The sequence below is a fragment of the Hibiscus syriacus genome, unplaced genomic scaffold (genome assembly GCF_006381635.1).
Source record: "Hibiscus syriacus cultivar Baekdansim isolate YM2019G1 unplaced genomic scaffold, ASM638163v2 tig00112503_pilon, whole genome shotgun sequence".
Classification (NCBI taxonomy): domain Eukaryota; kingdom Viridiplantae; phylum Streptophyta; class Magnoliopsida; order Malvales; family Malvaceae; genus Hibiscus; species Hibiscus syriacus.
In genome coordinates this window covers 338,202-350,533 of record NW_024063349.1, presented here as the reverse complement: position 1 = coordinate 350,533, position 12,332 = coordinate 338,202, and the positions used below count along the sequence as shown (strand labels likewise).

Here is a 12,332-nt window from a genome sequence, read left to right as displayed (position 1 = left end):
TTTATTAATAATTTATTTTTATCGTTTGAAATTTTATAAATTTACCTCATAATATAAAATTATACGTTTGTTCTTCCTAAAAGTGCCAAACCTTAAATCTAACATTCACCACTCTTGATGAAGCCAAATCATACATGTCCCATTCAAATCTAAGCATAAAGAATAACCATGTCTAAGTTTTTTCCTTTCACTTAAGGAAGGACATTAATTTCATGCAAAAGAAATAAAATTATACCCTGCAACAACCTCAAAAAGGACCGCCTCAAAAACTTTGAACCTGTTCTGTCATATGGGACCATCTTCCCATCTCTGTTTTCCTTTTTTTTTTTTAATCTTTCCTGGCTATCAAGAGTGGGATGCATTAGAAATTTCCAAAAACCTAGAACATGATTCAAGATTCTGGCAATGTAAAAAAAGAATATATGAAACTGAAAATGGAAGGAATTGTTTCTTTGTACATGGACTAACAACAGATTATCGAGCGACTGGCCGTGCGATAGACTCATCAAACGACAGGTAATTATCGGTACCGATCATATCCAAGGAACCAGGGTTAAGGGAAGAAATGGCAGAGTGCCTAGACATTTCATCCGAGTTACCTTCTCTAAGCATCATCCCTTCCTTTTCGATTAAGATGGCATCTTGGATCTCCTTGAGAACTTCTGATATCGATGGCCTCATATGTCCGTGAGGTTGCACGCAATTTAAAGCTTTCTCTGCTATCTTCCACATTGATTGAATGTCGTAGTCATCGCGGAGGTAAGGATCAACGATTCCTTGAAGGTCCCCACTCTCGATATGCAACTTTGCCTACAATATATCATAATTCGTTTTCAAAACCATGAGAAGCAGTAGGAAAGTGCACAAGAGAAATCTGGAAAGAAATGAACCAATATTTTGAACTATATCACTACTCCTGAATCTGCAAACTAAATGAACTTACCCATTGGACAATATTCCGACAATTAACACCAAAGCTTTCATTAGATATCGCTTCCTGGCCGGACATCAGTTCTAGAAGAATGACACCAAAGCTATAGACATCACTTTTATCCGTTAACTGCTGCGAGATATAATATCTGTGCACAAAAAGAACTATTATAAACTCGATGAGACATAATTCGACAATTGCATGCAAGTAATTTTCCCTCAATAACAGTATATTTGGAGTGATAGTATGCTTGCAAACAGAAAACAAAGTCTACTTCTTCATTGTTAGTCTGTCTGTAAACACGTAATTTTACCATTGGAAAACAATTTAATCATTTGCGAACAGAAGCAGCAACAATGGCAAATCACTGCAGATAGTCATTTAACATGGTTTCAACTAAAGATGGGAGGACTTAGTAGAAGCAAGGCCTTACTCAGGATCTAGATACCCCACAGTTCCTCGAACTATGCTCGACACATGTGATACTCCATCAACTGCAAGCTTTGAAAGTCCGAAATCTGAAACCTTGGCCTTCATGTGCTTGTCAAGAAGAATATTGCTAGTTTTCAAATCCCTATGGATAATGGCTGGAACACAGCCCGTGTGAAGGTATTCGATTCCTGAATGAATGAATATAAAGAATCAAATTTCCAGTCACTTGAACAAAGCAAAAGGCTTCAGCACAGAGAAATTAAAATTTAGTCCCTCAGCTTAAGAACCTTTAGCAGCATCTTCAGCAATCTCAAGGCGTTTTATCCAACTGATACCATGTTCCCTTGTTAAAGGGCCTACAAATATTTACATATGGTCAGCACTCAACGATATCGGTTTAACACAAGGAATGCTAGAACTTACCATAAAGATGTTCTTTGAGAGTTCCATAGTGCATGAACTCGTAAACAAGCATACTCCTCTCATCTTCTTGACAATATCCAAGAAACTGTACCAGGTTCCTATGATGTATCCTTGAAAGGAGACTCACCTACCCCATAATCAAAATTTCACATGATTTTAGCTTCAAATGGCTTCTTAGAAATATGTCAACCAATGCAACATAAGTCATTTTAAAGCCCCGGAACACTCTCTAAAAAAGAAAGGGCTTAAAACGAATCATTTCCTTTTAAGAACAGTCACTGAAAGCAGACTCGAATTACAAAAGCGACTCTTTAACACCATAATGAACAAGGGTTTGAATTTTGAAAACAAAAAATGTCAGATCAGATTACAAAAGCAAGTTACACGTACCTCATTCGTAAACTCCCTCTTTCCTTGGAAGGAATTACTAGTGAGAACTTTTACTGCAATTTCCTTCCCATCTTTCAATTTCCCATAGTGTACTACTCCAAAGCCTCCAGAACCAATTTTCTTCTCGAAATTGTTTGTAGCATCTTCAATCTCGGCTACCGTAAAGCAATTAGCAGCCTCAGTGGAAGCATTATTCAAAGAAGAAGCAATTCTCTGACCTTGAATAGGCAACTGATGATTAAGTTGTTCTGACATAAATTAAAAGAAATTAAGCATATCACAACTCAGATATGCAATAGATTATTAGCAAAGCTTTGAAGAACCTGGTTCTGTACCTTGTTTGTGTTTCTTCTTCCCCTTGTGCAAAATAATGCAAGACAAAATCGTAGATATGAGCAGAAAAGCAGCTCCAACTGATGAACCAACAATAATGGTACCAAGGTGTTTTGATTTTCCACCCACATCATGAAGGTTAATATTTCCAGCATAGCTGAGAGAAAAAGCTAGTTGTAACTATATTGCACAAACTAAGTGCCATATATTAGCATAAAAGGAAAAATAGATAAAAAAAATAATATAAAGAGAACACAGTAGCAGATACTACGTATTTTCGGTTTGTATAAAAGATTCCTTGACTGGCAAATATCTGGTAATGTTTGTTATACCCTAAAAGATTAGGAATAGGCCTTATATAATCATTGCAAAGGATGAAAGCTATATATATATATATATGCAAAGAGCAAATTCAAAATACTAATTACTTATCAGACTCCATAGTGACTTCTATGGCAGCTCAAGGAGTGTGAACTGGAAATTTAGAATGTTATAATCCAGTTAATGCAAACTCTACATCTCACTCTGTTCAAAGTTCAAACAACAGTCTCACATGTTTCTCTAACACTTTCTTGTAACAATAACCATTTCCGAAAAAGGTATCTATGGAAAGAAATGCCTACAATGCTTCGTGTGCTTATGTAAACATGTTTGTATGTCTATATTTGTGTTTAAGAGAATAGAAGTATTTTGGTCAAAATTAAACAAAGGAGCTTTGTAGCATTGACTTAATATATGCAGGTTGTATGAATCTAAGATGTTAATATGATTGACTAATTATTAAGCATGTGTTAGTGCATTTCAATTGCATCTAGGATACTCACTTCAAAGCCACGTTTTTACTCAGAAGGCCTGATGGTACTCTTCCAGATAACATATTATTCTGCACATACCTGCATAATTAGAGTATCAATTATCTCAGATATTTTTTCTAGAAAGCGACGTGGAAAACAGCAACACAACTAAAACAATGGAAAATGAATTTTTTCGAATGCTAACTAAAGAAGAGCGAATAATGCAGTAAAAACATAGAAGTTTACAATTAAACTATTGAAAGTTCTGTAAGGCAAATAAAATCAACAGACAAATTCGAGTGACTTACAATTCCCTCAAGTTTGGTAGGTTCATTAAAGATGAAGGCAGCTCACCCGTCAAGCGATTGTTCTCAAGATGACTACGTAAGACAAAATCTTAGTCAGTAAATACTTTACAAAAAAACCACAGTTGGGAAAAGCAAACTTGGTGTTTACATGATCTTTAGGTCCACACATCCAGTAAAATCTGGTATTGGACCAGTCAAGGAATTCCCATCAAGCCATCTGTAAGGAAAATATAAGAAATTAGTTTTCTTAGGGGGTAAAATGGATGCATCAATCAATTGAATTAAACAGATAACAAAGGTAAGAATGCAGTTCGGAGCTTACAACTCAACCAAACCGCTTAATTTCGTAAAATCAGAAGGTATGTTCCCGGTCAAATTCTTGTTGGATAAAAGGCTGCCAAGCACCACACAAATGAAACAAGTTAAAATGTACTCATATTTGTTTCAGATATTAATGAAGAACTGATTTAACAGAAATGGGAAAGAATATTAGGTGGTATAAATCTTTACATTGACACTATCTTTGGCTGCCCATCTGGATTACACCGCACCCATGACCATGGAACAGGCAAGCACGGGTCACCACCTTCCTGCGCCCAGTCAGCTGATGGGTGGAGTGTGACCACAGTAGCAACAAGCGCTTCTGCAACTCACAAAAATATATTTTCAGAGATATTATGATCAAGACTATGCAAGGAGTGCATACTGATCATCTATATATACTGAATGAAGCTTAATCTTACTTACCGTCCACGGAACCATCATTTTTCTCCAGATACCTGTATATCTCAATAGCGTTCAAAAGTGGTCCCTTGGAAGAATCAGATGTCTTCCCAAATCTAAATGATAATACAAAAGGGAAGGATATGTTAGGATATCCTGGTTCATAAACACGGTATGGTCCTTGGGCATTTTCTTGGATATTAACGACAGGTTTGCTCAAATCAGGTTGGCCTGGTAGCACCAGCCTGAATTTTCTGGACTCATCTGGAGCCAAATCTTCAATTTCAGCAAAGTACGTAAATGCCCAGCCAAAACCAGGAAAACCATCCAGGTTCAAGCGATAAGTTAGTGATCCGTTCGTGCCAACTACAGCAGTCTGCATCACTTTTTGAGGTGGCATTTCACTGCTACCAATGAAAATTGACTTGTTCGTCGAGACTTTCATAGTGCCAGTAGCAACATCGACAAGGTAGTTTGCTCTCTTCACAGAATCTGATTCCCATATTCTATCAAATGGATCATCAGGATACCTAACTGGAGCTTCACTTTCTGCACCAAAGTTGATTCTAGCAGAGCTTTGGAGATAAAAGTTTTCTTCGTATGGTGTGTAATAAATCGAACCATTGAACTGTCGTAGCTCTAAGGTAGATATGAATGGGTGCCCGGTTGTAGCATTGGATAAACAGACACTAACAGTAGGGCTAGTAGCCAGGAATACAAGTTCAGCCTTCTCTATAGTATTCGCATCCGATATAACAATTGTAGACCAATGAGTAGCCCCAAGGGAAATGTCGAATTTCGGATAAACATTATTGCTATCAAAATTACCATACAAGAAAGTTGCTCTTATGAGATACCTAGTCCTGCTTACAACGTTAAGCTTGTAGCAGTACTTGCTAGAATCAGCAGGGAAATGCCTCAGTGTCATATACTGCTTTCTTGTCTCATTCGAAACAGATATGCTAGCTGCTTCTCCGTATTTAAGAAAATCATCGGAGGACCACACGAGGCCAAGTTCATCAGTGAAATTTCCTTCACCACCACAATTCAAACTCATAAAACCTGTTCCATGGCTTAGAATTGTTAGAAATCACACAAAAACACCATAGACTTCATCCACCAAATGCACATACATTTGAAGCACAGATATCGGCATGGAAACAAGATGCTTTGTGGTTTACAAATGTTTCACTCCTAATGCACTCAGTTTATAGTTGCAATATTGCAAGGATGTTCCCAGTTCCTGGGATTGTGCTTAAAACAATTCCAAGAGTAAACAAGGCTTCACGAGATCATTAAAACCGTGAAGTATAAGGTCATTAAACAAAATACAGATTGCTTAAACGGTCACCAAAAGGCTAAATTTAGCAATTTTAAGATTCTTTTACCCCGGGTTTTAAGTTGATTCATAAGTTATGAACAAGACTGAAACCGAGTTAATATGTGAGGTTTCTAATTTCCAGTTACACTTAAGCAGTATAGGCCTTGGCTTTATTATCCTCTTCTCTTCATCAGTTTTCTTACAATTTGACTGTCTTCCTCTGGTCAATCATAATTTGCCTCTTTTGCTCATTTACCAAAATTAACAGTATAAACGGGCAATTTGCTCTCAATACACATCATCTTTAAAAAAAACCAAAAAAAATACTTTTTTTTCACAAAAACATAATATGTTATTAGCTGCACTAGATGAAGTTCAAATCACTATAAAAGAACCAGATCTTACTAGATCATTATGGTAATCATATAAAGATAAAATGATAACAGAAAAGAAATATATCACTCAAACTATAACCCATAGCTGAAACCCTGAAACAGAATGATCACTATATTGATACACATGCAATAGATTATATGAAATGTCCCTATATGACAAGCAAAGCATAAATTTCAGAAAAACATGGACAAAATTGCAAACAAAGAGCAAAAAAGAATTCATTTTGTTAATAACTCACATAGCTATAAATAAAGGAACTACCTTGCATCTGGGATGAGGAGGAATCCAAAAGAAGAAGCAGGGAGAATAAAAGAATTGAAAAGAGAAGCCTTTTCTCCATCTCCATGGTGAAGGCAACAAACGGTAACATGAGAGACCATGAAAAGGAAAAGAAAGAAACAACAGCTTGAATAAATTAAAAAAAAAAGAGCTCTTTCACTCTTTGTGACTGTATATATTAAAATACAAGACAGAAAAGAAGAAAAAATGAAAATCTGATTTTGAGATTCTGTTTAGAAATAGTGAATTTCAAAATTCACAAGTACCCGTAGTATGATATACTTCTAACGAAGAGGAAAGAGCAAGGAAATGTGAATCATTTGGAGAGAGAATCAGTGGAGTTTAAAGAAGAAGAAGAAAAGGATGATTCTTTTCCCTTTTTTTCTTGGTTTTCTTAAGAGCTTTGTATGTTTTTGTTTACTGGCTGCTTGCTGATCTATGCTAATGGACTTCAAGCATATAACTTTATCTTATTAAATTTTCATTTTTTATTTTTTTCTGATGTTACTTTTTAGAAAGGGGGAGAGAGATCACAGACTGGTGAGAAAATTGTGGGTCCCCATGGAGTGGACTCTTTTGGAGACTTTGATCGAATCAAATCAACAAAGTAAACAAAACAAAGGGACAAGATTTGTTGATCTTAAATCACCAAAGTTAGAACCTTTGACTAAGATCCCACCGTTAGTTTTTTCTCATGAAAAAACAAAGGCGTAGAGCTTGTCATCATCAACTAACCTTCCTTCGTTTTTATTATAGAAAGAAATTATTTGCATCTCATAAGAATTGCTCTAACCAGTTAAAGAAATCCCTACGGTTTTGGTAAATTTGATTATAAAGATTACATTTATAATGCCTTGTTTTTCATTATTTTATTTGCTGGACAATTTACCTAGTAAAATGAAAAAGAAATAAATAGTTTACAAACATAAAAAGAGAAGAACAGAATTATGAATTATACAAGTGTAGAGTAGACAAACTGGTGTTACTATTAATATTTTTTTCATATATGAATAAAATATTTTAGTTTAGGTTGTAAATTGTAATGTTTGAGCTAGAATAAAAAAATTATTTTCATGTGCATAAACTTTGTAAGACATATTAATTAAATATATATTAAAATGATTAATTGAAAAATAAAGGTAACGACTCTTCACTTGTTTTATGAATAATAGTGACAGTTTTTGTTTATATTTTGGTACTAAATTAAAATAAAAATGATAAGTATTTAAAGTATAAAATAAGTGGAAGGATGTCAATAATAAAATAAAGAAATACAGTTATCAAGAATTGGTTAATTTAGTGGGTTGAGACATTAGATTCTTTAAACAAATCTCGACGTTTATGAATGAAATAATTCTTTAACCAGTATCTGATTTCATTTAATTGATAGTAGATCGGATATCGATAGTTATAAAAAAAATATAGTTAGGGAAAGTGAAAGGATTTTATAAATCCAAAATTCATTAATGATAATAATTATTTATGAGATGAAGTTTACATGAGAGTGCGATGTCAATTCATTTAATTCATTATAAATGTAAAAAAGGGAATTGATTCTAAGAACAACTTTAATTTATGGCACCACAAATAAAATTGAGGGTCCATTTGAACAGAAGATAGAATACGAGGATAAATCAATGGATTTAAAAGAACATTTGGGGGATGCGGGCACAATTGTTCCACATGTTCAAAAGGATAATATAAATGGTAATATTTTTGCAGACCCCTTTAGATGACAAGAATAGACAACTTAGTCCTCCATTTAATCCTTATTATAAAAAATGTATATAATTATTTTATTTTGTGAAAACACTTTTTAGAACTATCACTGAAACGAAGACCATGTATTCTTAGACACTATTATTATTGTTGTTGTTTGATTATATATAATTCAGGAATTGATTGTACTTTTACATAATCTAAATTACAATAATGCAAATTTATTATTAAAAAATTATTTGTGATGATATTTCAACATGCGAATTTTGTTTCTTCTTTATGATTAATAGCATTGTTTACTTTCTTTATATTAAAATGCATTATATCATTATATAAATTTTATTAATTCAAATCTTGGGACAAAATTAAAAAAACAAATAAGGAAAACAAATAATACAAATTAAACAATGCCAGTGCTAATTAAATACTTACAACTTTTTTTTATCAAATTAAATATATAAAATTGTCTGGTAATTTTAAATTGGCCATTATGGGATCCCTTCCTGTCATCATATATGCTAGACGTCGATTACTAAAATATGTTTCCTTATAATGATTTCGAAAACTCTCTCGTTATATCTTTGTTATTCTTTTTGGAAGCTACTTCAAGCTATATAGCAGTGTGTGATGATGAACACCCAATGTAACAACATTCACTAGGATGCGTGAAACCTTGAAGGATGCATCTGATGCCTTCTAGTCCACTGATTCTATGAGGTAAATTGTGGGGGAATTGAACTCTGGCGAATACTAGCTACAAATCCCATTTAATTCGCTTTAGGATACTTGTTGGCTACTTTATACAATTGGTTGATCTTTGTTTGCGTATTGTCTACCAAGGCATACTTTAGAGGCTCGTGTTGGAGTTTGGAGATGTACTCGAAGACTGCTCAATTATCCAAAAGGTCATGGAGATTATGTATAGCTATAGAGAATCTCCTTGTATAGTCTCTTAAAATCTCACCAGTCCGAGTCATACTAAGCATGTTGGTTTTTAAGCAGAGGATGGCTATGTTAGCCAAAAACAGTCCGATGAACATAAACAACAACTGTTTGAAGTCCCCCATAGTTATCGCGAGTAGGGAGTTGTACCAATTCTTGGCTCCTTTTCACAGAGTGGCTGGGAAGACTTTGCATTTTAGCTCGTCAAAAGCCCTTATAATATTCATATAGTTCATCTACTAAGACAGAAGCTCAATAGGGTCTCTGGTCTCACCATAAATCTCCTAGGGCAACTTGAAGTATAGAGGATAGGAAGCTGTTAGCATGTGTGGCATGAAAGGACTCTGTTCTTCCGTAGCCCTATCTCCTTTAGAGCCATTTAAAGCCCAAAGATCACCAATTTGCCTTTGCATGAATTCTACTTCCTTCCTCTATCATTGCTCCATTGGGTCAACATGTTGAGACACATATTCAATGTTTTCTCCTCTTTGGTCAAGTTAGGGGAAAATTATATCATCTGAAGTATTCAGATAAGCACCAGTCTGTTCTTATTAATGCATCTCTTGGTATTGGGGGATCTTTCTTTTTCATTTTCTTCTCGCATACTTTCTTAGCGTTGAGAGGCCATCAACTCTTGAAGAGTTTTCTGAATTAGCTCCTGCTATTGTTGGTTTTGTTATTGAAGTTGGGTCGCCTTATAGGCTTAGAATTGTATATGTATACTTCGATGAGCTTGGTAGTACGTTGAGAAAATCAAGTACATTGTGGGGTTCTAGGAAGAAGATGTGAGGTATAATGGTTATTTTTCTATGGTTCATCTTGACTAATTCGTTTTTTTTGTTGGGAGATGCTCCATGCTCATCGTACAATTGTTAATGGAGAAATGAGAGCATGCTTTGGTGATTTTTAATGATTCACCTCTTTTAGTTGGGACGAAGAGTCGCAATCGGTTATCTAGTTGTGGGAAAAGAGAAAACAAACGAACTAGAGAAGATAATGAACAATCGTTTGAGAGATTGCGTGTGTGAGAGAGTCCCCTTTCTTCATACTTTGTATGGTGACTTATATACATGTTACTTGTTAGTGCTTGTGACAGATTTAGGGTAATGATGATTATTTGTAGGTTAATATGATAAATAAATTTGATTTTAAGATAATATATTTAAGTAATTGCGTAGACCTATCAGTAATTACGTCAAAAAACTGTAGATGGACAGAAAACATGAAACTTCAAAAACTTTAAAAATAACTATAAAAATTTCATAACTTAATAAGCGAAAAAATAACAACAAAAACTCTAAAAAACTCATATCTTTTCTTAATTTTTTCAAAGCACCCTCATCAATGCAAGATCAAATCGTTTTGTCACAAATCTCAATAAATCCCCTTGTTGATCTTGAATCACCTGCAAATATCCCCTCCCCGCCGATCTTGCACAATTTGTTGGATGTTCTTGAATCATCCAACAAATCCTCCCCGACTCAAAGTAATCAAATTTATTACAATTTGTTGAGTGGGATTTGCGTTGGGATTAAATCCCAGCTAATCCACCATCGCCATTCATGGGTTGAAATTTTTAGGGTTTAAGGAATTAGATATTTGGGGTGCCAAAAAATGTTGGTCGGTTAGTGGGTGGATAGTGACAAATGAGTGGCCATTCGACAACGGAGGTGGTAGCCGTAAATGATCGACGACGACTGTAAACAAAGTTTGAAATTAAGAATTTTAAAATTTTAGGTTTTTTTTTTAATTTAAACAAATTGTCTTTTTAAAACTAATAATATTTTTAAATTAATTTTTAAAGATAAAGATTTCAAAATATATATGTGTTAGATTACTTTTTTTTTAACGGCCGTTACGGCGTAAACAATTAAAAGAATAACGTTAGAAATTTTAGGCATATATTTTGAGCGAAATTTTTTTTAGACACTTAAGGTTAACTTTAGGTATAATTTAAATACTTATTTTTAACTATAAATATAACCGCTTTTATTAAGTTTTCAATTTTGGTTATTTATTTCCATTTTCTTTTTTCCTATACTAATAATATAATACATATAAATATATTTAATCAATAAATAATATAAAAACTAAAATATATTATTAAATTATGCACTCCTTTTATCAAAGGCAGCTTTGTCCAAACTTTTCAAAAAGATAACCCTCATGATCTGCCCCTTTGTTTTCTTTTTAAATAGAGAAAAAAGCGTCAGTGACCGAAAATGACTTATAATATACGATTTTAACCAATTTTTTTCGTGATTTGCGAAAATGACCAACAAAATCGCAACGCGATTTAGAAAATCGCAACGGTCAAAAGAAAATCGCAACGCGATATTCCAAGAATCGCAATGCAATTAAGAAAATGAGTAAATTCTTTCAAAAGCTGTTGCATTTGTTTCTTTCTTAAGAAAGATAGTATCCGCGTGGACGTGTCAAAGACACGTATTACCACGACCACGACCACGACCACGACCACGACCACGACCACGACCACGACCACGACCACGACCACGACCACGACCCGACCCGACCCGACCCGACCCGACCCGACCCGAGACGAGACGGCGGCGGCGGCGACGCGCGAGAGTCCCCCTTGTTCTCTTTCACTCAACAAGGAAATGGGAAATCCAAGCCTTAAATACACTTCCCAATAGTGTTTCCAATACTATGTGGGATTGAGCATTACTCAACACTTCAAAGAAAATATAGCAATTTTTGTAGTATGTTCCCACTTAATCCATATCTAAAAATATTAAAACATTTTATCAAGATAATTAAAAGAGTTGTAGATATCTACATTTCAATTCAAACTTATACATATAGTTTTAATATGATAAAATGTTTTAATATTTTTAAATATGGATTAAGCGGGAAACATGCTACAAAAATTGCTATATTTTCTTTGAAGTGTTGAGTAATGCTCAATCCCACATAGTATTGGAAACACTATTGGGAAGTGTATTTAAGGCTTGGATTTCCCATTTCCTTGTTGAGTGAAAGAGAACAAGGGGGACTCTCGCGCGCCGCCGCCGCCGCCGCCGTCTCGGGTCGGGTCGTGGTCGTGGTCGTGGTCGTGGTCGTGGTCGTGGTCGTGGTAATACGTGTCGTCGACACGTCCGCGCGGATACTATCTTTTTAGAGAAAATTCTTAAGAAAGAAACAAATGCAACAGCTTTTGAAAGAATTTACTCATTTTCTGAATCGCATTGCGATTCTTGGAATCGCGTTGCGATTTTCTGAATCGCGTTGCGATTCTTGGAATCGCGTTGCGATTTTCTTAATCGCGTTGCGATTCTTGGAATCGCGTTGCGATTCTTGGAATCGCGTTGCGATTCTTG

At 34.7% G+C, this 12,332-nt stretch overlaps 1 protein-coding gene across 1 annotated transcript; it reads right to left on the bottom strand.

Moving 5' to 3' along the window:
• Positions 1–260: 260 nt before the first annotated feature.
• LOC120180922 (probable LRR receptor-like serine/threonine-protein kinase At1g67720) lies at positions 261–6,776 on the bottom strand. The gene is made up of 15 exons (XM_039186194.1): positions 6,576–6,776; positions 6,313–6,450; positions 4,359–5,396; positions 4,122–4,254; positions 3,934–4,005; positions 3,760–3,828; positions 3,612–3,683; positions 3,334–3,402; positions 2,512–2,666; positions 2,177–2,424; positions 1,787–1,913; positions 1,651–1,719; positions 1,365–1,551; positions 944–1,079; positions 261–810 (listed from the first exon to the last, which is right to left on the bottom strand). Exons 2-15 carry the CDS (start codon positions 6,419–6,421, stop codon positions 475–477), a joined length of 2,820 nt encoding a protein of 939 aa, XP_039042125.1. The 5' UTR covers positions 6,422–6,450; positions 6,576–6,776; the 3' UTR covers positions 261–474.
• Positions 6,777–12,332: the final 5,556 nt, after the last annotated feature.